Below are 27,085 nucleotides of genomic sequence, written 5' to 3' on the forward strand. Positions count from 1 at the left end.
CGAGTCTCTCTCTCTGGATGCATCTATTAGGCATTTCCATTCTCTTTTCTGTGCCTGGAGTTTTTTGTTTTTGATCAGGATTTTATAATTTCGTTTATCTTCAAACCAGACCGTGGGGAGTTGGGGTAAGTTGGCAGATCTATAATTCTTGTATTTTTTCAGTAAGTTTAGCTTCATGTCCTGACATTCTTGATCAAACCAGGGTTTGGAGTTTTTATATACTGAGGATTGCCTACTTGAGCTGTTCCTTTTTTCCTTCAGGGAATCTTGAAGGAGTGAAATTAACTCCTGAAATAAATTTATTTTTAATTCATGGCTTGAGGAAGTTATAAGGTTATCTCTCTTAATGAGGAATTCCTTTGAACACAGCCTACTTGAAATTTCCTTATGCAGTTCATCTGTCCATCTGATACGAGAATATCTGAGCTCCAAAGCTGTAGGGCTCGAATGTTCGATTTTCTCAGCGCAGGATAAATCCTTTCCCGCAACTACGAGTGCACTTAATGGCAGATGGTCACTGTCTAAGCGCTCCTCCACTTTGCATTCCAAAACTTTGTTTTGAAGATCATACGACACGATTATATAATCAATTGTGGAGGCGCCATTATTAGATATAAATGTAAATTCTCCGACCTTCTCCCCCTCAGTACGGCCATTCAGTATAACCAAGTCCAACTTGTTGACCAAGTGTAATAGGCATAAGCCAGCATAATTGCAGCCTTTATCCTTTGAGGTTCTGGCTGGTATTGAGTGGGCTTCCTCTATAATGGGGGCTGTTTCATGGAAATGGGCATACAAGGCCTCATCAGATTGTCCAGTTCTGGCATTTAGGTCGCCTGCCACCACTACAGAGGCATCAGGAAATTGATTTGATAGTTTGTCAAGATACTGTTCTAACTGAGCCCAGGTATTTCTTATCAATCTTTTCTCTCTTTGTGGGGGTAGGTATACGTTAATCAGCAGCAAGCTGTGGGTTCTCCACTGTACTTGCACAGCTGTGGCCAGATGGTCTAGTGGGTCTAGTTTTTTAAATATGGCCCTTAGCCTTGTTGAGATTAAAGTAACTAACCCACCTTTAACTCGCCCCCCTCTAGTACTTAAAAGACCTGGGAGGGAGAACGCAGAAAAGCCATTTAACTCCACTTCACTTGTGCTCCAGGTCTCCTGGAGAAACACAATGTCATGTCTCTGAATATATTTAGCAAAGGATTGGTCGGAAGTCCTCTTTTGCCAACCTGCAATATTCCAAGTTAGCAGGGCAAGGTTGCACGTTGTCTTGCCAAAAGTTGATCTTAGTCAATTTGCCTTTAAAAGGTTTTTAGGGCCTATCTTTTTATTTATTGGTTGAATTTCGTTCATTTTGGCAATGTCCATAGATGTATTATCGCCCAGATACTCAATGAAATCGATTGAAGGGTGCAACGTGCTAACATTAGTGATCAGTACTCCTTTTTTTGGCGAATCTACCTTAGGGTGTTCTATTTGTCTGATACCAAGTTCATCCTCATCCAGGTATCTCATGCTAGTCCAAGAGCGCGTTGTAGTTGTCATAGGGATGGTTTCCTTCTTAGATGGTAGTTTGTTGCTGTCCCTTACGCACTGTGTTAGATCTGTTGCTATCAGATTTATCTCTGCAGCTGCAGAGATATTGTAAGGGTAGTCTTTCATGGTTGCCATAGGGATGGTTTCCTTCTTAGATGGTAGTTTGTTGTTGTCCCTTGCGCTCTGTGTTAGATCTATTGTTAACAGGTTTATCTCTGCAGTTACAGAGGTATTATAGGAGTAATCTTTCATGGGGTCTGTCTTGGCTTTTTCAGGGAGGTTCTCTTTCTTTAATTGGTCCGTTGCCGGATCTTTCTCTCTTACTTTTTCCTGAACATTCATCTCTGTTAGCTTATTTCTAAGGGTCTCCAATCTTCCCAAGATCTCAGATTGGGCAAGGAAAGGCAACAATCCAAACTGATTTATTAATGCCTTTTCTTCTGGATAGAAGTTATCAGTCCCCTCATTAGGCAGTCTCATCTCCTGTCTTAGTTTCAAGGACCCTTGCTCAGTATGTTCCAGTTTATCTTTTGAGTGTCCTCTCTCCTCCTTTGCTTTACAAGTAAATCTTGTCTCAGCTGTCGTAAGATCATCAGAAAACAAATTCAAACATGTGCTGTTTTCAAAATATCTTGTTACCGTTATCCTTTTCTTTAACAGCAAATGTCTTGATCTATATATATATTTAGCCAAGTTTTGATCTTTGAAGGAGGCAATCACTCGCAGAGAGTATCCATTGTAGAATATGAAATCTACTGAGATAATGTCATTTAATTTTATTTTCCCTGGCAGCATATCATCTAAAGTATTCACAAAATGCACCGAGCGTTCTTTCTGTGTGAGGAAGCCCTTTGGCTTCGGGTAGTTTAGAAAAGCCAACTTCCTATCTGCCAGTATCAGTTTCCATCCTTTATCCTGGGACAGATCTTGCCCTGCTACTGGCTCATCTTGAGATCTGCCATAATCAATGGTATGGGGTGAGTCTTCTTTAATATTTATGGGTCCTTGAGGTTTCAGCATAGAGCACCCGGGTAGTGATTCCGTTTCCTCACTTGTTTTGTTAGGCAGCAATGGTGTTTCTTTCAAGGACTTCAGCTGGATCTTTTTTCCTGGATCCACACTGTTGTTCTCTCTGCTGCCGTGTGTAGCAGGTTTGTTAGAGTTTGTTTTTGATTTTGTTGGAATCAGCTTATATAGTCTTTTCCAACATACTTTACATGCACGTCGGTTTATGACCGATTTCCTTGTAGTTTTTATGTTCTTACTTTTCTTTTTAGTTTCAGCTTTCTTCTTATGGGATCTCTTACTGATACCTCGCTTCTTTTGATTTGCTTGGGTAGGAGATTCAGTTTTGGGGACAGAGACATACAACCCTATGTCCTTTCCTTGGTGTAAATGATTTTCCACTGATGATCCTTGTGTGCACTTGCTGGTTGCTGGTTGCTTTGTATATTCTGACTCTTGAGGGATGGTTGGTGGGTCAGCACCATGAGATTCTGAGCCTTTAGCTTGGAGGGAATAATTTTCCACTAGTGTCAGGAGCAGCCCATTTGTTATTGTTAAATATTTTTTCATAGCTGCCAGATCCAGATTTATAGAGAGCAGCCAGTCCTGAGGATAGCAGTCATTGTTTTCCGTCTGGGAGCCCATAGATGAAGTCTGGGTTTTCTGGGAGTTTTGGGTTTCTTCCTGTAACTCTGAGGATAATATCTCAGCCAGGACTATTTCATGGGCCAGGCTCATTGTATTTCTATTTTGGTTGTTATTCTCCGAGTCCTGTATTCCTCTAGAGAAGGTTGAGTGATCTTGAGCAGCAGAGGAAAAAAGAAGGGCCTCATCCTGCTTCAACTCAATCATCTCAGCCATCTTTTGCTCATTTCCATTTCCATTCTCGTTGTCCCTTGTATGTGAAAAGTATTGCGTGATTTTACTCTGTTTCTCATAACACTCCTGGAACAATGGACTTGTCGCTATCCCCAGGTCCTTACGTTTCTTTCTAGTAAGTACCATTTGTAAATCTTTGTTACCAGTCAGGGGTTATTCTTCCTGTTTCAGAAACTATGTCTCTTAGGAAGTCAAAAACTCCACCCAGCTGTAGACTAAAGTCCAAATTGAGGCAAGATTTGGGGTGGCTGTTTGTAATTTGATAGCTTATAGTTCAGAGCATAACACGGAGTTGGCAATAAATTAGCTGTCACCCGTTTTCCTTATTATCGGACAGACTTGAGGAGAGTGGCGGCGTGGGGAGTAAACCCTCCGGACATTAAGATAACAAGAAGGGCTTTGCTGGGGCTGGATAGGGAAGGAAGGGAGGAAAGCTTGAGAGTTCTTCCGTCGGCTCCCAGTGTCCTTTTACTGATAGAAGCTGATAGAAGCTGGGGGTTTTTTCAAGCTGCGCCTCTTATCAGCCTAATTTGCTGAAGACGCTCTTACTCATTCCGGCAGGACTCGAACGGGGACTTGTTTCAACCCCATTTTACGGTGTTTCCGATCACCCACCTTGAGTTTTTTCTTTCTCAGTGACGGGGTCCCTTCACGGCAGGGGAGTCAGGCCAGACCTCTTTTCCTTCCCCTCTCACATGAGTTGGCTGGACAGGCACAGTCCCGCGGTTGCTTGGTACCAGAGGCAGATCACCTTTTGTTCATCGTATTGCGCCCAGAATTGCATCCAAACCGATCAAGGAGGAGAAGCCGAACAGCAGCTGCATCTGAGTATGGTGCAAGCGGTTCCTCACAAGTACGCGGAGTTCTTGGAGGTTTTCTGCGAAAAGGAAGCTGACAAATTGCCGCCTCACAGACCTTACGACTGCGCGATTGACTTAGTGCCAGGCGCGCAGTTGCCAACTGCCAAGCTGTACTCCATGTCGGAAGACGAGCTGCAAGAGCTTCGGGAGTTCATAGAACACAACCTCAAGCGCGGATTCATCCAGGAATCTAAAGCAGCGGGAGGCAGTCCTGTTTTCTTTGTGAAAAAGAAAGACACGCCCCAGAAGAGGCTCATTGTGGACTACCGGTTCATAAACAGACTAACTAAGCCCAAGGCCTTCCCCATGCCCAAAATTGACGACCTTTTGGCTACAGTCAGGAGGGGGAAGATTTTTACCAAGCTGGATTTACGTGGAGCTTACAACCTCATCCGCATCAGGAAGGGCGACGAGTGGAAGACGGCCATGTTCACTCCTTTGGGCACGTACGAATACAGAGTTATGCCCTTCGGTCTACAAAATGGCAGCCATGTTTTCCAAGCATTCATGCATCACGTCCTGGCAGGTCTCCTCTACAAGAAGTGTGTCTGTTTTCTCGACGATATCCTGATTTTCTCGGAATCGCCAGAGGATCACGATAAGGACGTGAAGGAAGTTCTGCAGAGGCTGAAGGAACACAGGCTGTACGCCAAGTTGGAGAAGTGCCAGTTTGATGTGAGAGAGGTAGATTTCCTTGGCTACAAGCTGTCCGACGAGGGACTGGCCATGGACAAGACTAAAGTCCAAGCGCTGTTGGACTGGAAAAGCCCTCGAAATCGGAAGGAGGTCCAGAGGTTCATCGGCTTTGCCAATTTTTATCGCAAGTTTATTAAAGGTTTTGCAAACGCGACGGCGGCAATCACTGACACCCTCAGTTCCAAGAAGAAGAAGTTCGTCTGGACCGAACAAGCAGAGCGATCCTTTCGGAAGCTTAAAAGCCTTTTCGCCTCCGAGGAGCAGCTGCTGCACGTGAATCCTGGCAGGCCCATGCGGGTAGAGACAGATGCATCAGACAGAGCAGTTGGGGCCGTCCTCTTGCAAGAGGATTCGCAAGGCAACTGGAGACCGGGTGCATTCTACTCCCGGAAGCTCAGCAAGACGGAGCGCAACTACACCATATGGGACAGGGAGTTGTTGGCCATTCATGCAGCTTTCAAAGCGTGGCGACACTTCTTGATAGGAGCCAAGCACACGGTGCAGGTCCGCACGGATCACAAGAACTTGGAGTATTGGCGGACGGCTAAATTGCAAACCCAACGACACATGCGCTGGGCGGAATTCTTTGCGGATTTCGATTTCAAAATAGAATACATCCCTGGAGACTCCAATGTTATAGCAGACGCGCTGTCCCGAAAGCCTCAATACCTGGAGGAAGTAGCTCCAATCGCAGCGAAGTACATTTTCGCACCGCAGGCGTGGACGTGCGCTACCATCGCAGTCGACCTGGACGCGGTGCGACGCGCGCTGCAAGAGGATCAGTTTGCACAATCCAAGATGGAGGAGCTCCGCAGAGGGTCGCCTGACAACAATGAGTTTCAGTTGCAGGATGGACTTTTGACTCGCAAGGGCGCCCTTTACGTGCCCACCGACGAGCTTCGCGCCACGGTTTTGCAACAATTGCACGATGCCCCGAGTGCGGGCCATTTCGGCAAAGAGAAGACGATGGAGTTGGTGGCAAGGGACTTTTGGTGGCCCCAGATGAGAGGAGAGGTGGCGGACTACGTAGCCAGGTGCGATATCTGCCAGAGGTCCAAACCAGTGCATCAGAAGCAGGCGGGATTGTTAGAACCGCTGGAGACACCGCAGCAACCGTGGGAGAGGGTAGCGTTGGACTTTGTTACAGACCTGCCCAGCTCCAGAGGTAAGACGGCGGTGTTAGTGGTTGTGGACTTGTTCACCAAGATGGCGCACTTCATTCCTTGTGCCAAGGTGGCGACGGCAGAACAGACCGCAAAGCTCTTCATCGATCACGTCTTCAGAGTGCATGGACTACCGCAGTCCGTCTTGTCCGACAGGGGGCGCCAATTTGTTTCCACTTTCTGGCGGAAGCTTCTGGGTATCTTGCACGTCAAGATCAACCTGACGTCGGCGAGGCATCCACAGACCAACGGTCAAGCGGAGAGGGTCAACGCGATCATGCAGCAGTACCTACGGTGTTACGCCAACCAGCGACCCGCGGCGTGGGTGGACTACCTGCCGATGGCTGAGTTCGCCTACAACAACACGAAGCACGCATCCACCGGGGTGACGCCTTTCTTCGCGAACTATGGACGTCATCCCAGAACCTTCCCGAGCTTTACAGCACCTGAAGGGGGGGGACCTCAAAATGCCGACCAGTTTGCAGCAGAGTTGCAAGAGGTGCACGAGGAGCTGCGGAGACATTTGGAGCTGGCAAAGCAGGCGTATAAGGTGCAAGCCGATAAACACAGAAGGGCGGGGGAAGACATTCAGGTTGGGGACTGGGTATGGTTAGCAGCCCACGCGATGCCGGCCAGGTCGTTGGCCAAAAAGAAGTTAGAACACAGGCAGCTAGGACCATATCAAGTTGAGGCTAAGATCAATCCGGTGGCTTTTCGCCTAGCCCTTCCGGAGGGCTCCAGGGTGCACCCGGTCTTTCATAGGTCGGTGCTCACTCCCTACAAAGCCCCACACAGGTTTCAAGAGTCAGAAGCACCTCCAGAGCCACGTAGAAGGGCGCCTGAGAGAGGGGAGTCGCCAAGACCAGAACCTCTTAATGAGGTCACAGAGATACTGGATTCACGATGGGGGGAGGAGGGAGTTGAATATTTTCTCGCCAGGGAAGGCACTCCAGTCTCTGCAAATAGCTGGGTGCCGGGTTACGCTCTGGACGAACCCCTGTTGAAGGAGGAGTTTCATGCAATTTTTCCGCACAAACCCATGCCCGAGGAGTATTTTGATGATTGGCTTTTCACGCCCACTTTGTCGGGCAGCACGTTCGGGGGTTTCTCCTCGCCCGAGGGCTCTACGCCCAAAACAAGCCCGACCAGGGATCCCCGCCTGGGGGGGGGAGAGACAAACCCTTATTGGTGGGTGGATCAGCCAAGGGAGGTATGGAGTCAGAGGTGGATGATAGGTCCTTGGCAGGCAGCGCCAGGAGAAGCAGTGAGGGAGGAAGAGACTGTGATGCCTTCAGGGGGGGAACCCGAGTTCGAACACACGTATACGGAGCTGCCAGAGGAGAAGATTGACGTGGACACCCGGTATCCTGAACCGACCCAGGAAGAACCACATTTCCCTCAACCTGCACCCAGCGACCGGGAGGGGGGAAGGGGGGGCTTCGAGGGGGGGATGGATGTCAGGGTTTCTGGGAGAAGTGAGGAGATGGCAGAGGAGACGGAAAGCGAGTGGGAGGAGGGAGAGAGAGACGAGGAAGAAGATGACGGAATTCGAAGGGAATCTATGAGCCTAAGCAGTGAGTCAGAGGATTCCCAAAAGGGAGCTAGCATGATCAGGCGAAAAGCAGGAGAAGAGAGAAGCTGTGAAAAGTCAGGGAAGGAGGGGAGAAAGCCCAGTGAAGCACAGACGCTGTCAGAGGGGTCTCAGCCGGAACGGAGTAAAGGGGGTGGAGTTGTCAGCCTCTCGGAGGGAGGAGGAACAGGAGAAAACAGAGAGAGGGGGTTGGAGCAAGGTGTTCAGCCGGAAAGGGTAGAGAGTGGAACAGGGGGCAGTATAGAGGACGAAGGAAAGGTCAAAAGCAACGTACGCGCGCCAAGTTCAAACATAGAGGCGCGCGGAAGTGGGGAAAGCTCAGAGGAGGAGCCCGGCCCCAAAGCCAGAAGGAGGGGGCAGGAGGCGGCAGAGGATTCAGCCTCAGGCGAATCCCGGAAAGAGAGAACCCAGGGGGGCAGAAAGACCCTGCGGAAAAGAAAGGAGAGGAAGAGGTGGTCTAGAGCCAGGCTATTAAGTTGGTGTGGAGGAGGGGAGGAGTCAGAGGGGGACTTCGGCGGTCTAACGTGACAGACGTACAGCCACAATGCTGAACTGTGAAAGAAGCAATTATCTTCAATAAACTTTTCCTGTAAGTAAACTACAACGGAGTAAGGTCTCTCGTGAGCTGGGACCCACCTGGGTGGCTGTGACATATGGTAACAATGAAAAGGAGTAAATCCTTTATTGCTGTGATTCAAATTACCTCTTACTAGTGATGAAGCACTATTAAGAACTGGACAGGATGTGGCACAGAGAATCTAGGTGGATGGGGAAAAACAGTTGGGAGTTTGTAACGTTTGACCTAGACTTTTATTACAGACATTGGCAGGGGGTCATGCTTATTGTAGTGTTGAGAAAGGAAAGCAACAAGGTCTTCAATGCCTTGATGTACTTACAGTCTTTCTGTTTGATCTGGAAGTAGATGCTTTGAATGAGGTTTGTTGAATTGGAAGAAGAAGAACTCACAGAAAAGAAGGGGGAAAGATACTTTTAAGTGCCAAGTATTGCTTAAAAAACTCAACTGACATTCTCTTTAAGGATGAGTTTTCAACACAATCTTCAAATTGCTCATAAAACAAATTCAGCTAGGCTAGTACAGTGGTGCCTCGCAAGACGAAAAGAATCTGTTCCGCGATTCTCTTCGTCTAGCGGTTTTTTCGTCTTGCGAAGCAAGCCCATTGACGGCTTAGCGGATTAGCGCTATTAGCGGTTTAGCGGCTTTTAGCGGCTTATCGGCTTAGTGGATAAGCGGCTTAGTGGCTTAGAAAAGGGGGGGGAGGAAAAAAACCCCGCAGGAACTCACAAGACATTTTCGTCTTGCTAAGCAAGCCCATAGGAAATTCGTTTTGCGAAGCACCTCCAAAACGGAAAACTCTTTCGTCTAGCGAGTTTTCCGTCTTGCGAGGCATTCGTCTTGCGGGGCACCACTGTATAAGCAATGTACCAAATTCTTTGCACATGGGCTGGGGAATATATGTGCTTTATTGCCTACTGCATTGATGGATTCAGTAAATCATTAGCTATGGGTATTATGTCACACATGGGCAAGTGTGTTCCATGTGTAATTCTGTCACGTACATATTTGTTGAATATGACACATGCAAGCCCTGAGGAAATGAAGCATGCTTGATTTTATACTTCGGTCAAATCAAGTTTCTGTTCCTGCAAAATAATATATAAAAGCTATTCTCAACTTGGTGTAAGGGGGTTTAACAGCTATTTTAAAATCCTACCTTAATCTTGTCCTAGAATTATGTATAGGGCTTGATTTGAGAGCCAGCTGTTAGGATTAATCCTAAGAACCTGAGATGTTCTTCAAAGTTCTGAAAGCTTCCTTCTTCCTGAAATGCTCTGCTTTCATTAGTTTTTGGCATGACTTGTTATAATTTTACACTCCTCTGTATCATGCATATATGATTTCTAAATAAGCTGATTTTCTGTTCATTCAAGATACATGGCTTCCTGGAAAACTGTTCAGCTCTCAGGGAAAGCCTCAGGAGATAGCATGAGGAACGGAGTGTGTTGTTATGTGTCAGAAACAGGGCTAATCATCCAAAGGAATAAGCATATGTTACCCTCTTAAAAGTCTTACTTATGTAACTATGACACTAATTCACTGCTTTTTTATTGGCTGATGTTTATAGCTATTGTGTCCCAGCTGGACTTCCATGAGGCATTGACTGTGCTGCAGGCCAGAACAATGAATCCTAATGTTCACATGATGCAGCAGCTGCGGCACGTGAACTAGAGCAAGTAAAAAAGTTCAGTTCTCTATATGTCAAGCCACCTCCACTTTGCTGTGAGAGATGGGATGTTATCATATACAGTATTTGGGTGTTCAGATGCACATCCTCCAACATTTCTCTGATTAAAATAGGGACTTCCTATTCAATAATAATAATAATATTTATACTCCACCCATCTAACTGGGTTGCCCCAGCCACTCTAGAAAGCTTCCAACATGTATAAAAGGTAAAGGTAAAGGGACCCCTGACCATTAGGTCTAGTCATGGCTGACTCTGGGGTTGCTGCACTCATCTCGCTTTATTGGCTGAGGGAGCCGGCGTACAGCTTCCGGGTCATGTGGCCAGCATGACAAAGCTGTTTCTGGCGAACCAGAGCAGTGCATGGAAATGCCATTTACCTTCCCGCCAGAGCGGTACCTATTTATCTACTTGCACTTTGACATGCTTTCGAACTGCTAGCTTGGCAGAAGTCCAACATGTATAAAAAATATTAAAACATTAAACTTCCCTATGCAGGGCTAAATTCAGATGTCTTCTAAAGGTTACATAGTTGCTTATCTCCTTGGCTTGGGGGGCTGCATAACTCCACACCCTCCAACTCTCTACACCCTCTCAAATGAAAACAGGGACATCCTAAGGAAAAGCGGGTCATTCTGGGATCAAATCAGGAACCGGGTTGACACTTGGAGTATCTACAGATGCGGTACGTGCTGTATATTTAATAGCTGAGTAGAAAGGAGGATTTTGGGAGGTGTAACTTTTCTCAAGGCCACAGCGCTGTGACATGGCAGGAAGCACTTGACTATAGTTCCTGTCATACAAAATGATTGACTATCATGGTCCCTTCGAGCACCATGATTCTACGATTCTATTTAAAAGTCAACAGCCACATCATAAAATGCAATATTTATGGTCTTCGTACTGCACACTGTTATATGCAATGATTGTTCCAGCTAAGGTCAACTTTTCAGAACATATTGTGGGGAAATTGCAAGACTTTGCACAGTGTTCTATGGCCCACCAGCCCCCTCTAGGCTTTTGGACAGAACCCTACCTTGGACCCCTTTACTGGAGTACCCTGAGTTCCATCTTGGATTTTGGGGTTCGGGCAACTACCTAGCTACCCAACCCCCCAGCTTTAGACTAAGAATCCAATCCAATGCCTTTTTCTGCCAAAAGTTGTGGCCATTGCAAAAAAGAAGGCAACCCCCCCCCCCAACAGGCCCAATGCATCTGCAGGCAAATTACTTCCTGGCTATGAATATGGTGACTGAATAATTCCACAGCAAGGCCATATATATGAGCTGCCTGCCTACCTCTGTGCAGCCACAACACAGAGAAGGGGCAGGCGGGACAACTGTGCTGTGTGCTGGAAGCACAACTGGCTATATGCCCCGCTGGTGGATCCCACAGAAGCCTGGCCCTACCGCGTCCACCACCTACCGCCACCCGTCCACCAAACCCCAATTGGCTCAATAAAGTTTTACATTTTGTCAGGCAATCTTGTCAGTCCCTGCAGCCAGCCGAGGCCAATGCTGATGACCAACCACACAGGTGTGCGGCACCGTCTCACACCCAGGATTGAGGAGGCCCAGCAAGCATTGTGTGTGTGTTGTCATGTGCCTGGTGCATGTCACATGTGTGATGTCATATGTGTGCTGCAAGGCACATATGCACTGTCACATCATCAGGAGGAGACCATGCGTGGAGCGGCTTCAGTGGCCGGTGGCTCCTCTCTCATACTCGGGAGGATCCCCAGTGCCACATTTAGCCTCCTCTGCCCCCCCCCACATTGAGGGTACATTGCACCCTGCCAACAGATATTATTGACATAAGTTGATTACTTCTCCCTCATTTCCTCGCAAGCTCCGCCAGTGTCTGAATTACAGTGAGTGGTTTTTACATGCCAACTTGGTGACTGTATCCCAAATGTCTGGAATATTATACTAGAAACTTTAAAGCCTAGAATGTGGCTAGTATGGCGACTAGAATGTGGTGAAATGCAAGCTTGTGATAATTGCAACAGAAAGTTTTAAATACAGAGAATGACATGGGAAGTCCACCACACAGAGACATTTTCCTTATTAAAAAATGTTGATATATATACTTCAGGGATGAAACAAGCTTTTCTAATATGAAGAAGATGCAAATAAAACTTTTAAAGAACAGTGTGAACAATGACCCTTGTTAGCTGCTTTTTGAGTATCTGGGACTTCAAAGTGGGGAAAATATTTTGTAAATAACTAAAAAAGGCCAGTCAAGGATTATAGAGCCAGCTAAGAGTCACATCTTGACAGAATCTTATAAGTGGAAGCCCAGTGTATATAAGCTGGTTAATTCCATATTTTCTTTGGCCTCAGGGTCCTGTTTCACTCACTTTTTTAAAGCCTAAAAGCCTATAAGACATCTTTTAATTTAGATTTATTAATTGCCACGTGAAATATTTTTCTCCTCCAAAGAAGCCATTAGGTTGCACTGTATAATGACACTTAATAATGAAACAATAATCTTAAAAATTCAGCTTGCATGCCTGATTTTTTCCATTACATTATTATAAGCTCCATCTATTGATTAGATGTCGATAACCTTATAGTCATTTCCTGCTCTACCATAGGAACTGCCACCCCCTTTCTTTTCTTGTTGGAAATTACTTTGAATGAAAGGTACATTGTTCAAAACATTGCATTGCAACCAATGACTTAATGAAGTCAGCTGCATAATATCAGGCATGCAAATCTAATTCTATCTTGATCTATCTTTTATTATGAATTTAGTAGCACCTTTGTTTTCCGCAGACATGGCAAGAATAGGCTTTTCATTGCCAAGACTGAAAACAAGGCCTGTCCAGTGCTTGAATCTAAATGTTTGCCCATACAGTGGTACCTCAGGTTACATACACTACAGGTTACACATGCTGCAAACCTAGATATAGTGCTTCAGGTTAAGAACTTTGCTTCAGGAGAAGAACAGAAATTGGGCTCCGGCGGCATGGCAGCAGCAGGAGGCCCCATTAGCTAAAGTGGTGCTTCAGGTTAAAGAACACTTCAGGTTAAGAACGGACCTCCGGAACGAATTAAGTACTTAACCTGAGGTACCACTGTATATTTTTCACCTGAAATATTGTTTCGGTCACTATGTAACTCAGTGTTTTGTGCTATTCCATCACTGTGTATATTGCCAATATGCCTCATTCAGGGAATTTATGCAGTTGCTTAGCTGGTCCTAACAATCCGAGTGAACTGAGTGCTTGTTGTCAATTGCTAGCACTTATTTATGGAATAAATATCACGGAGGGTAGAAACAATTTTGTGAACATCTATACGTAAGCTAGATGACTTTGCAGCTGTGGGTGACAATGCCAAAACGTATGTTAAAAATTACAGTGGTACCTCGGGTTACAAACACCTCAGGTTACAAACACTTTGGGTTACAGATTCCGTTAACCTGGAAGTAGTACCTCAGGTTAAGAACTTTACCTCAGGATGAGAACAGAAATTGCATGGCAGCCGCGCTGTGGCAGTGGGAGGCCCCATTAGCTAAAGTGGTATCTCAGGCTAAGAACAGTTTCAGGTTAAGAACAGACCTCCAGAATGAATTAAGTTGGGTTACCAACACATATAAAAATAAAAATAAAAATCTTTTTACAAGGGTTTGAGATTTCCTTCCAGTCTCTCTTGGGTCCTTAAGCGAATACTTTGGGTCCAGATAGTACTGGCTGTCCCTAAATATCCCTAAATACACATGCTGTTGCAAGTCATATCTGGTTTTAAAAAATAAACTTGTGTGCATTATTAGTTTCAGGGGGGGGGGAATATATATGCATTTTTATTTTTAAAATGTAAAAAGAAAAAACCACCCGTAACCACATATTTTCTGAGTATGGTGTAAAAGAGAGGTGAGGATGTAAAAGGTGTAAAAGAGAGGTCAGGATACTTGCAAGAAGCTGTTCAATTAAGTCTTACACAAGATGTGCAAACTGAGAGATTACCCCTCTTTACTCCTAAACATTTAGCCTCTGTACCACTTTTTATTAATATTTGCTGAAGCTATAGCATGGCTTTGGCATCCACGTTTCCTCTGTATGAGCGTTAAGGAAAGGTTAACTCACAGCTAGAAAGAATCAAGTGAGAAAGGTAATTTCACAGGCAGAAACCTCTGGATTTACTCCCTAGGGGTATAAATGAGAGGAAAGAAGGAAGGGAAAGAGGACCAGGGAAAGGAAGCTTTCAGTGCTGAGAATGGATGTGAAATGGGGGAAAGCCAGCCAGACTGTGGCTGGGAGGAGCCTATGACACAAAGTTAATAGCTCTTCAAAACCGTGTGTACAATTTTACTGCAGCTGTCCAAGGCAGGGTGTTTATGCCATTTTAAGAGCCATCTTCAGATTATAACTGCTCAAACAAATTTAAATGAAGACATAATACACCTATGCAAAGGTGGAAGAAGGGCAGGTACTACTCTGGATAGGAAAAGCAAGAAGTTAGTAAATGCAAATTTGTTAAATGCATCAGTTCAAGCATTCTCTCTACTAAAAGTCACGATCTAGCAATTAATACCAAGAAGGGAACTATTCTGAAGGTGTAAATGCTGCTTGTTTGTGTTCAGTGTTTTTTTTAGCTGTTCGTGTTAATTAGTGGCTTTTTTTGTACACTGTGGATTCTGTTCCTATGAGGGTATATGATTAGAATAGTTATATCTACCCTTGACTTATGAAGGGTTTTGGTTTTTTTTAAGGCTTGTGATAGAAAGTAGTAATTAACCCCGAGCCTAGTAAATTTCCAGCCCTTGAGATCAAAGGCAAATACACTAGCTCCATAATTAGCTTTGTATGCTACAAAATTAGATTCCAGATGAAAAAAAAGGAGCCTTTATTAAAACCCATGAGCTTTGTAAAAGGGAAAATGACTTCAGTAGAATAAGAGCCCCAGATTGCTTTGGTTAAGGAATAAACAAGATGCCTCTTTTATGATAATGCAAATATTGGCACCGTTTCCACATTTTGAGGCTTTGCTATAAGCAGAATATTTATATGTGCCTTCCAAATGGTGTGGGAATTAAAAAAAACCACAAATTGCTTGTTTGTTGATGAAGTGCATAGAGGTGAATTCTGAATATGAAAAGTAAAAGGAGCAATATGAAACTTGAATACCAAATCTTGGGCTTCGTATAGGTGCATCTCAACACATGTTTTTCTGCTGCAGAACAAGCTCTTTCTTCACACATTACTCCTGTATTAACACACATATAGTGTCCAGAAGCAATATTGTCTCACCTATGTCTCACCTTTCACCCCACCTTCAAGTGGTCACCGTCATTCTTTTCCTCAAAAATTTGCAGGTTTTTCTGTTTCCCAGCAGTGAATATTCCACTAAAACAGCAACTATAGAGCTTTGTCTCCTCCCATATATGACAAAAAGCATTATTTATTGAGCAGAACACATCAAGTACCACAATTTTTATTTATTGAAATATGGTATAATTTGAGAAATATATTATCGCTTCCATACAACTAGGTGTTATCAACTTCAGAGAAAATTACAAACCTTTCATGTTGGTTAATATTAATAATTTAACTGGAACTTTGTCTTCAGAGACAGCGGGAAATGTTGCAGAAGATATATCAGAAAGATTGTGCTAGTAAACTATTGGCTTTGTTCACTCTGTAGACTTGTGTAAACTTTCAGAGACCTGGTGTGAATGGCTGGGTTCTGAATCTGTGTCCATGGCAATCTGTTCAAAGTATAAAGGGAAGTTACAATGGTGTTAACCTATGAAAAGGGTCGGCTGTTTTCATGGAAAGCTGTCAAGACCTGCTTTGCATTCATATAGCCAAGTTAATCAGAGCAGTGAAGAATAAAAGATTTCTATTTCAGAAGTGGCAGTGGTTGTTTTTTAACCAGGTCTGTGGCCACACTATAAAATGTGAATTGCATTGCTTAAATAAAGTCTCCTCCATTTTGACTCCTGGATCTCCTCTCTCTACATTATGATCTGCACAATATTTCACCAGCACAAATAGTTAAATAGGGGTTTTTCAACCCCCACCCCCTTTCTTTTTGCTGTCAGGCTGAATGAGATAATTGATTTGAGAAATGTACTGAAAAGTTGGTGGAGAATAAGAGGGTCAGATAAACATCTAATTTTCCATTTGCATCCAATTGACATAAAGTAAAAACATAAGCATGTCTCATAAGACCAGTTTCATTCCTACTTGACTGATATTCTGGCTGTTCATCAATGTTTCTGGCATCATATTTCTAGCATGCTGCCTCAAGGAGAAGAAAGTGAACTTGGGCTAGCTTGCAAAGACTGAGGCTGGGTCCCCACACTCCTATTTCCTGCACTGGGTTTTTAATCTGTGTTCACAGGATGTTATCCAAAATACATATGCATCCTTTGCTTTGTTATAAAACGTTACACTTTGATGGTGTTGTTTCTCAAACCATCTTCACAGTGATTGCAGTCCTTAAGGTAAAGAGACCCCTGACCATTAGGTCCAGTCATGACTGACTCCGGGGTTGTGGCGCTCATCTTGCTTTATTGGCCGAGGGAGCCGGCGTACAGCTTCCGGGTCATGTGGCCAGCATGACTAAGCCACATCTGGTGAACCAGAGCAGTGCACGGAAACGCCATTTACCTTCCCGCCAGAGTGGTACCTATTTATCTACTTGCACTTTGACGTGCTTTCGAACTGTTAGGTTGGCAGGAGCAGGGACCAAGCAACAGAGGCTCACGCCATCACGGGGATTCGAACTGCCGACCTTCCGATCGGCAGGTCCTAGGCTCTGTGGTTTAACCCACAGCGCCACCCGCGTCCCTTAAGCCATTCCTAATAAAGGTCTACTGATGTGAACAGCTTGGTGGTGGTGGGGAGCTGTGAAATGCACAAGGAAAAGCACAGCTGCATGCTAAAGCAGTCATATGAACACACCCTAAGACTTTTGTAGGGCTTTGCCATGCAGATAACATAGCATGCTTCCAGATGGAGATAAAACCCCAAAATATAATTGAACCTGCCAGCCGACTGTGGACTAAACTGCAGGTCTACATTCCATCCTGAGAACTGGTTTGATGGGACAGAGGGTATCTGTGGGAGGGGGGGGATATGGGCTGGAGTGGGTCAAAATTCTCTCCTATATCTAGCTGATCTAGATCTAACCGTTATGGTATGTCCCCACACCTTCTCAATAAAGGTTCCATTTTCTAGTTGCAGAAATTTCTTGGGTCTTTCCAAGACTATTTCTATCTGGCTGTGGAACATGGATAGCTTAGTGCAACACTGCTATGACCTTTCTGTTTACAGTTAGCTAATCTGAAGCCGGTAAGAGAGTGTCTCTACACCGAAGAGCTTCCTGTTTAAATAGAGGGATAAATAGAGTACAAGATGACAATTGAAGAAAGGTCATGGCTTCCATTATTTGGTTCAACAAACCAAAATGAGACTTTATGTCAGTACCATGAGATGTTGTAAATGTTTTTGCTGTTGTGTTAGTAAAAGGGTGACATAGTACTGAAAAGCAAAGTTTATGTCTATGTTGGTTGTTTCAAATACTGTACCTTTGTAGAGAAAAATATATCTGAGTTTTGATAGCACTGTGGCGTCCCTATAATCTTTTAGATTTTGGTTATATTTTGTATGGCTTTAGTAGGGCCCTGGATAGACCCAGGACCCTCAAGGTAGCATATTTATCTCACTTTCTGAAGATTTACAGATAGATTTGGATTGCTTCATTTACCTCTGTTTTGATTCTGTAATATTAACTTGCTGTGGTCCATGCTCAAACTCAATGTGTATTTATAAGTCTAGCAGTTGCCTGTGGGTGAGCAGTGTCGAAACAGTAACAGTGTATAGTTGTTACTTTGTCTCTCCATATTTGGTGGGACTGAAGCCACCAAAGGCATGTGTCTAGGACTGGCTGGAAACTGAGGAGTTGTGGCTGGATACCAATAAGTGGGCACCAGGAGAATCAAGATTGGAGACTGACTTGGGCGAAGGTATCAGTGATCTGGGGGAGCCTAGGAGAAGCTGCAGGACAGAAGAGTGAAGAACCCATGCAGAAGGAGGGAGAAATAAGTAAGCCTGGTGTAGAGACAGGGTCTTCCACACCTCCTCTTCCTGCCCACAACTCTCCCACTCCACTGTCTTCCAGGACCAGGAAAGGATTGAAGTCAGAGGTACAGAAACAGATTCCACGCAGTTGGACTCTTCACCTGCTAGTGGGCAGCTCAGGTGGGGAAGATACATAAGCTGAGGTTCGAGGTGGGGCCTCTGTCTTGTTGCAACTGCCTCATTGGGTGCACACTTGAGCTTTCATGAAGCAAAGTTCTGGAATATATGTGTGCATCATACCTGCTCCAAAATCGCCTGTCAGAGCTGCCCCTTGGTCCCAGCTCACAGAGGACCAACGCCAGGCTATCGTTATGTACAAAAGTCTTTATTGAAGTTTGGTTTCCATTTCAAAGCCGCAGCGTGCAACTCTACGTCTTAACCCCTAGACCGGCGAAGCTCCATCTGAGTCTCCTCCCCTTCCACACCAGTTTAAGACTCTAGCCGTGCTCCACCTCTTCCTAAGTTCCTTCCTCCTCTGGGCCCTCCTGCCCGCTGGGGTTTCATCCTTTCTGGACTCTTCTGACGCTGACCCCCCTGATTCTTCCCCCTCCTTCCGGCGGGCTTTAGGACCTGGTTCCCTATCCGGGCTACCTGCTGTGCTGCTCGCCTGTACATTTGAACTTGGCACGCGCGCCCAGCCGGCAACCTTCCTCTTGACCGTTCCCCCGCTCTCCGATGGAGGCGTGGTCAATCCTGACTCATCTCCTCTCGCTGGTGGTGAATACGCTGGTCCCGATACCTGGGACTCCTCCCCCCCACTGCGCTCTGGTGGGGAAGCTGGTCCTGATTTCCAACTGCTGCTCTGGGAGTCCCCGCTGGCCCCTTGCTTTTGGGGTGTCCCCCTTGGGGCCCCCCTTGCCCTGGCCACCGGCGCCCCCTTCTGTGAATCTTCCGATTCGCTGGAGAGGCTCATGGAATCTCTCGGGCTACTGTCTTCTTCTCCTACGCTGCCCTCGGATTGCTCCCCCTCGCTCTCCATCTCCTCCCCTCCCTGCGCTCCCGCTGTGTCCCTGACATTGTTGCAACTGCCTCATTGGGTGCACACTTGAGCTTTCATGAAGCAAAGTTCTGGAATATATGTGTGCATCATACCTGCTCCAAAATCGCCCTTTGTCAATTTAAAATTATATTTCTGTCCACCTTTACAACAAGCCCTCCCAAGTTAGCTTGCAGTAAAGAAACATAATAAACACAACATCAGATTAAAAACACACATGGGGCAGCAATAAGATCAATAAAAAGTTTGGCGAAATGAATTTAGGAAGTGGGGCAAAGTGGAGCTCTTGGTGGAGAGAAGTCTACAAGAGTAGAAAAACCATTGAAAAGTCCGCAGTATCTCCTAGCCTAGTTGACTTCAGTGGAGAGCCAGACAGCAGGATCTCTGAGGTTAAGATTAGGGCCCTGGTAAGGTTTATATGGGTACAGTTGGTCTTGCAAAAACTCTGAACCTAGACCATTCAGGACTTTAAATGTTAGCATAAGAACTTTACATTTATCTTGAAAACAAATGGGTAATCAATGAACTTAGGCAATGAATTGATTACTAAAAACACCCAGTATAAGTGGTCTTTTTCTCAGTAGATTCTGTTTGATCCAGTTATGTGTGTGTTAGAAGGAAAATCCATAGAGGATTCTCCCAGTACTTCCTAACACATGTACATATTACAAATACCGGCCCCTGCTGGGTGTGTGTGGACTGCAACTAGCATATGCCACTAGTCACATTTTTGTTCATCAAACTGAACATGATGGGAAATGTTGAGCCTTTGTTAGATAGATTTGTAAAAACTACTATAAACTTGTAACATTCAGAGTACTACTCCTTTCTTATAACAAAATAATACATAACATGCAGCTGCAAACAGTTATTTTTTCTACAGTTAAATTTGTTTAATCAGTTTTATTTTAAAAGTGCATTTTTGAATTTGAGCTGCTTTCACAATGAATTTTGTCTGGCTAAGGGCTGGCATACAGAGTAGGTTTTTAAACACTGGTGAGACATTCTCCCTCTAGCCACTCCCATTTAGTAGCCTAAATGCACACCATTTAAGTTTGTTTTAAAATACAATAAGAATTAATTGACTAAAAGTTTGTTTTAAAACAAAACACACTGATACAGTATGTTCCTATTACCACAAGTGCATCACCTGCGTTGCCATATTTCTGATGACTTAAAATATACCTATAATATCAAACAAAATTTCAGTTTATGTTCCCCATGTCGTTTTATTAATGGAATTACTTTGGACTAAAGTGCAGAGCAGCAGCACTCTTCATAAACTATCTTATATTATTAATTAATTAATTAATTAATTAATTAAATTTCTATACAGTGGTACCTCAGGTTACATACGCTTCAGGTTACAGACTCCACTAACCCAGAAATAGTACCTCGGGTTAAGAACTTTGCATCAGGATAAGAACAGAAATCGCGCTCCGGCGGCACGGCAGCAGCAGGAGGCCCCATTAGCTAAAGTGGTGCTTCAGGTTAAGAACAGTTCCAGGTTAAGAACGAATTAAGTACTTAACCCGAGGTACCACTGTACCACCGTTTATCTGAAGATCACAACATAAACATACAAAATGATAACACAAAATACATGATAAAACCAAACCAAACAATAACCAATAACCGTCCTCCCAAAAACACATTTTAAAATAACATAGAATGTTAATAAGACAAAGGCCTGGTTGTAGAGAAACATTTTCACTTGGTACCTAAAGTTATGTAATAAAGGTGCCAGGCGAGTCTCCTGGGGACAGCATTCCACAAACAGGGAGCCACTGCAGAAAAGATTTGTTTTCGTGTTGCCACTCTCTGGAACTAACATGAAGAAGAGCTTCAGAAGACGAGCAAAGGGTTGCTTCATATGGGGAGTGCCAGTCCTTGAGGCACAGTGGTGCCTCTGGTTAAGAACTTCATTCGTTCCGGAGGTCCATTCTTAACCTGAAACTGTTCTTAACCTGAGGTACCACTTTAGCTAATGGGGCCTCCCGCCACTGCTGCACAATTTCTGTTCTCATCCTGAGGTAAAGTTCTTAACCCGAGGTATGACTTCCAGGTTAGTGGAGTCTGTAACCTGAAGCGTTTGTAACCCAAGGTACCACTGTTCAGTGGTGCTCGCAAGACGAAATTAATCTGTTCCGTGAGGCTCTTCGTATAGCGGTTTTTTCGTCTTGCGAAGCAAGCCCATTGACAGCGGATTAGCGCTATTAGCAGTTTAGCGGCTTTTAGCGGATCAGCTGATAAGCGGCTTAGGGCTTAGGAAAAGGGGGGAAAGGGGAAAAAACCCTGCAGGAACTCGCAAGACATTTTCGAACTTGCGAAGCAAGCCCATAGGGAAATTCGTTTTGCGAAGCGCCTCCAAAACAGAAAACCCTTTCGTCTAGCGGGTTTTCCGTCTTGCGAGGCGTTCGTCTTGCGGGGCACCACTGTATTGTGGTCCTGAGCCGTTTAAGGCTTTATAGTTCAGAACCAGCACTTTGAATTGGCCTGGCAGCCCGTGTAGTTGGGTCAGTAGTGGTACTATATACTCAAACCGGTGCCACTCACCCCAACTTGGACAGCTGCTCCAGAACGATACCATGGTTGATGGTATCGAAAGCTGCTGCGAAGTCGAGGAAAATTAACAGGGACACATGTCTCCTGTCTCTCCCCCGACAGAGGTCATCATCCAGGGCCACCAAAGCAGTTTCTGTGACAAAACAGGGCCTAAACTTTCTAGAAAATCAGCTTCCTTCAAGAGCAGCTAGATTAATGTGCTCCTTTCAGTTTCTCAGCTTTATCGTGGAAAAACTTCCCAGTTTAAATTAAATTAATATTTAGCCTAAATTAAATATTTAGTTTAATCTGGTTATTAATTAAATTAACGACCCAATTTATGGATCCTAAGGAAATTATAACTGACAGGCATTTAGCAGTATGAGTTTGCCTCACTTGCCAAGCAAGAGAGTGCCATTGTAACTATGCCAACACAAACCACAGCTATTATGTCAATTATAGCTAAATATATTAATTGTTGAAACATGTTCATTACACACAAGGGGAAAGCCTACAAGGAATGTTCAGAAAGGTTTGTGCTAAACTAAGCAGTCTTTGCCTCTCCATAGCTCTTCTCTCTGTGTGTATGTCTGCATGTTGAGATGCTCTGCGAAGCAGAATCCTGTTATGTTTTCCCCTGATTACTACCCAACAGAAGGTGACCTGGGCACCCTTAAGCTTCCACTGTTTTTTATTTATTTCACTGTCGCTATAGGTGAGATATTGAATAAAAAATTTCCTTTAGAACATTTTGTAAATTTTCTAGCAAAACAGCTTCTTTGCTGCTCTTCAAGCTGTCTGCCTCATAGATCCAGACTTCCTGTTTCCTCTACTCTTTTACCTGTTTATCCTTATTTGTTTGCAGAAAGTTTGCAGGGAGGTTATACAGTTTCAGCAGTTTGTGGAGAATTAATTTATTTGTGGAGACATTATATGACATTGGGGGACAGGTTGAGGGGAAGCAGGTTTGTTGTTTACGAGTACCAAATCAACTTTGACCTCCTTTGTAATGTTTTGTTTTTAAATCTTTAATATAATATTTTTGTTTCCTATTACTTATATACGTCGCTCTGAATGTATATTTTATATTTGACTTTCTGCAGTAATGTTTTGTTCTGGGTTTCTTTTATTTGATGTTTTAATGTGTTGTAAACCACTGAGATTTTCTCTTTCTTAAAAGCATAAAGTGTATGAAAATAATAATAATAATAATTTTAATTGTACAGCCTGAAATTGCTGGCTTATGATCAGCAATTCGGGGAAAAAATCAAACTCCCCTTTATGATGACCAATTAATCAGTCACAAAACAATGCGCAAGCTTTTGAGTATACCGGAACTATTCATCAGCCTAGATGATAAGCAAAGAGGAAGGAGTGAACAAATACTGCTTGCCCCTGCATAGACCTGTAAGATCAGTTTGGGCATCTTGGGAAATTCTTTTTATGGCACTGCCCCATGCAGAATCTCATAGTGCAGAAATCCATAAATGGACATTTTCTGCTGTTGCCCCTGTATTGTGGAATGCCCTTTGCTGGACCAATCAGTTGCATCAGGTTTCTTATGAAAGCTTCTCTTTTAGCCCAGGCTTTCCCTGACCCATGAAATTGGCCCCTGTTTTGTGTGTTTGAATCTTCTGAATTTCTATTTTATTCACTTTCATTTTTATGCTCTTTTATATTGCTGTCTTACTGGTTCTAGGTTGCGTATTTTAAAAATATACAGCATTGTGTATTTTTAAAATATATTGTTTTTTAGACTGCACACTGCTTGGGGATTTTTGAATTATTAAATGATGCATAAGAAGCTTTTAAATAAAATAAACAGATACTGTAGGTCGAAAAATCATTTTTGCTGCATAGCCTTAGAAGAAGCTTGGCTATGAGTGTGTGGCTTGCCATGAAGACTGCCTGCGCTTCAGACTTTACCACTGCACAACTTATGTTAATTACGCTTCAATATTGTGTGAATATAGAACAAAGGTAGCACATTGACACCGATGCCGTTTCTTTTCTATTTTTTCTCTGTACTACTTGATGCTGACATGTTTTATTATTGCTTGTTTATTTTAGAATTTGTTTCTGGATACATTAGACAGCAACGCAAAATTATTGAAGAGGTTGACTGGTCCTATTCAGGTAAGTGTACTATTTGATATTTTATGACGGTCTGTTATTATAAATAAACAAACTGTCTTTACAATGTAAACTGAATCAACTGGGTAAAAATGTGCTCCCACATAGATTAAATCTTAGCTACTAAAAGCATGAAGAGATCAGGGAGTGTTCTGTATTTGGTCTTGTATTTAGATTTCCCCTTCCTAAAAACAAAACCTGAAGTTCAGTCCCTGAATGTGAAACAAGAGAGGAACTTTCTCAACTCTTCTGGATTCCTTATTGAAGATGAACGAATAACTTTCTAAAGTTGAGTCAGCAGGGGGACCAGGGGAAGTGTGAAACCAGTGTCGTTTTTATTCTGAGTACCTGCATGATAGGGATGCGGGTGGCGCTGTGGTCTAAACCACTGAGCCTCTGGACTTGCCGATCAGAAGGTCGGTGGTTCAAATCCCTACGATGGGGTGAGCTCCCATTGCTCAGTCCTAGCTCCTGCCAACCTAGCAGTTTGAAAGCATGTCAAAGTGCAAGTAGATAAATAGGTACCGCTCCGGCAGGAAGGTAAACGGTGTTTCCGTGCACTGCTCTGGTTCGCCAGAAGCAGCTTAGTCATGCTGGCCACATGACCCGGAAAAACTGGCTGCGGACAAACATTGGCTCCCTTGGCCAGTAAAGTGAGATGAGCATCGCAACCCCAGAGTCATCCGCGACTGGACTTAATTCTCAGGGATTCTTTACCTCTTTACCTGCATGATTGTGGATTTACTGCCATAGTTTGGCTTAGTGTGATGGGTGGACTGGGCCTTTAAGTGCTTCAGTAGTGGTCCAAGTCACCATCCTATAAATCAGAAAGCAGTTAGGCTGATGCTATATTTCAACTTTTTCTGGAGACATTCACAAAAAAAGGTGCAAAAGAAGTGACTAAGTTAGATTAAACTCACAGAGTTTGGAGGTCCAATATATTGTTGGGGTGCAGTCATGCTCAAACTGTCTGTGACCTATGTCTTCCTTCCTAATCTTTGTTCTGCATACAACCATGGGAGATAAAAACCCTGCTAAAGAATTATTATACGTAGACTTTGCACAGGATTTCAGCATTCATTCAAGAGAGGACAAAATTTCCCCTCAGGTCGCGAAGCATTGGCAGATCTACTTTACAGCTGTTTTTATAGCCTAAGGGCTTCTACTGCACACCTGCAGATCTTTTCCTTTCCTTGGTGTTCAGACCTGCAAGTGGATAATATGCAAGTGGATTAACTCATTGTCTACAGTTCCTAAATGATTAAAATCTCGAGACACCTCAGCTGAGGTGTTCAGATACAAAGCCATCTCTTGGGCATAGCCATTTCCTCTTAGGAGACAAAGGTTTCTATGCCTAGCCCAATTAAACTATTATTTTGGACTGAGTATGCCTTTGGAATTTGATTTGTGCAAGAAGTCCTTTTGTTCTTATATTTATATCACGTAAATGTGGATATAGTATCTTACAATGTGACTGAAGAGACTTTGAAATTGTGTAAAACATAGGATCTTTACATGATCAAGAAATAAGGCTAAGAGATTATTATATTGCCTATACAATCTCTAAGACCTGATACTTCCTTTCTACATCTCTTATTTTCTGCTTGTATTTCTTTTGCCAATTTTTGTTGTTCCTTCTTGCTATCTCCTCAAAAAACCCGACATTTTCTTAATAGCTTCCTGACTCTGGTAATTGTCCATTTACATAATAATTGAAGTTGATAGCACTAGCAGCACTATTTCCAGTTGGTTCAAAAACACTTATACTTTGCACCAGACATGGTCATCACTTCATGGATGAGTGGCATTTTAAGCCATGTCTCCAAATATTACTCCAGTGAAATACACAACACTGGCCTAATAATATATTACCTTTGCTGGAAATGCAAATCACTGATAGCTAATATAGTCCTTCAGTATCATACCTGTCAACTTTTCCCTTTTCTTGCAAGGAATCCTATTCAGAATAAGGTAATTTCCCTTTAAAAAAGGGAAATGTTGACAGCTATGTTCAGTATGCGAGTGACCTCATCAAACTACACGTTTTGTGTTACCTTATGAATCCTTCCACCTGAAAAGTGCAGGTTATGGATGCCTGCCAAATATAATCAGGAAAGCTATTTCACAGAACAGGGGCATCATAATCCTTTGGTGTGGTGTTTTGCTACTTGAAGCAGGGTTCTATGTATCTTGAAGGTGCAGTCCATAAGCATGCTAAAAGCCTACCAACAAGGGCTGTCCCCCCATATGAACTGACCCAGCCACTGCAGTCATAATCTGAGGCTCTTCTTCATATTCCTTCTCCATGAGAGTTCCAGAGGGTGGCAACATGAAAACGAGCCTTTTCTGCAGTGGCTCCCGGTTTGGGTAATGTTCTCCCCAGGGAGGCTGGCCTTCATTACATATCTTTAGGCACCATGCAAAAACATTCCTCTTCTCCCAGGCCATTGGCTAATTGAACAAGCTGTGGCCTTTTAAACTGGATGAGAGTATATTGTTTTTGTTTGTTACTATGTTATGTATGTTTGTGTTTTTATATTGTAAACCACTCTGCAACCCATGGACGGAGGGTGGTATAGAAATCTAATAAATTATTATCCTAGAAAGTTGTGGTGGAGCTGAAGTTAACCTCAGTCTCAGCCAAAAACCAAGGGACATAAGAGAAAACTAAGGCTTCTGCGACTGTTATAAAAAGTTGTGTTTTCCCATGATTACTGAGGCAGTGTAGCTTTCACCAGAACCTTCCTGCTTTCTTATGCAAATAGCATTTAATTTGTCTTTCTTGCTTCGATACAACAGGAGGTCATGCTTAGGTTTTTGCTCTTGAAACAAAAACATTGAATTTCTTGCCTTGTTTTAATTCAACTGAATACACAGCTGATGTTCATAGAATTGGTACTTTACAACTTGTAGATGCAATTATAACCAGTGGTCTGATAAATTCTGTGAAATTCTACCAAGTGTCAACAACTGAACTTTTTAGGGAAGTGCAGGAAATACCACAAAAGGAAGCCAACCCTTTTAATTCCATATTACTATATGGCTGCTAGCCAAACCACATGTTTATTGGATTGTGGTGAACTTCTTACAACCTCTTACAACTGTGAATGGTGTTCTCAACCATGAATGTATTAGAAGAAAAGCTAACCTTCCAACTCCTAAAGCTGAAAGTCAGTCACCAAGTTCCACTTGGTGAAACTGGATAGTTTCATTTCTTGCAAATGGAAGTCAAGAGCCTAGGGACATATCAAATCAGGACCGGCCCACCCATGAGGGGACTTGTCCAAGAGCATGTTCTGGAACACGTGCATCCTGGTTT

At 43.7% G+C, this 27,085-nt stretch overlaps 1 protein-coding gene across 6 annotated transcripts in view; it reads left to right on the forward strand.

Annotated features, from left to right (window-relative positions):
- Nucleotides 1-27,085, forward strand: part of PTPRZ1 (protein tyrosine phosphatase receptor type Z1) — a 122,884-nt gene that overhangs the window by 18,013 nt on the left and 77,786 nt on the right. For all 6 annotated transcript variants that reach the window (XM_081877757.1, XM_081877758.1, XM_081877759.1 and 3 more), the window contains exon 2: nt 23,704-23,769. In XM_081877757.1, coding sequence (XP_081733883.1) covers nt 23,704-23,769 — 66 coding nt within the window. The remainder of the gene's footprint in view (nt 1-23,703; nt 23,770-27,085) is intronic.

The sequence above is a fragment of the Podarcis erhardii genome (assembly GCF_964252035.2).
Source record: "Podarcis erhardii genome assembly, chromosome: 10".
NCBI lineage: Eukaryota > Metazoa > Chordata > Lepidosauria > Squamata > Lacertidae > Podarcis > Podarcis erhardii.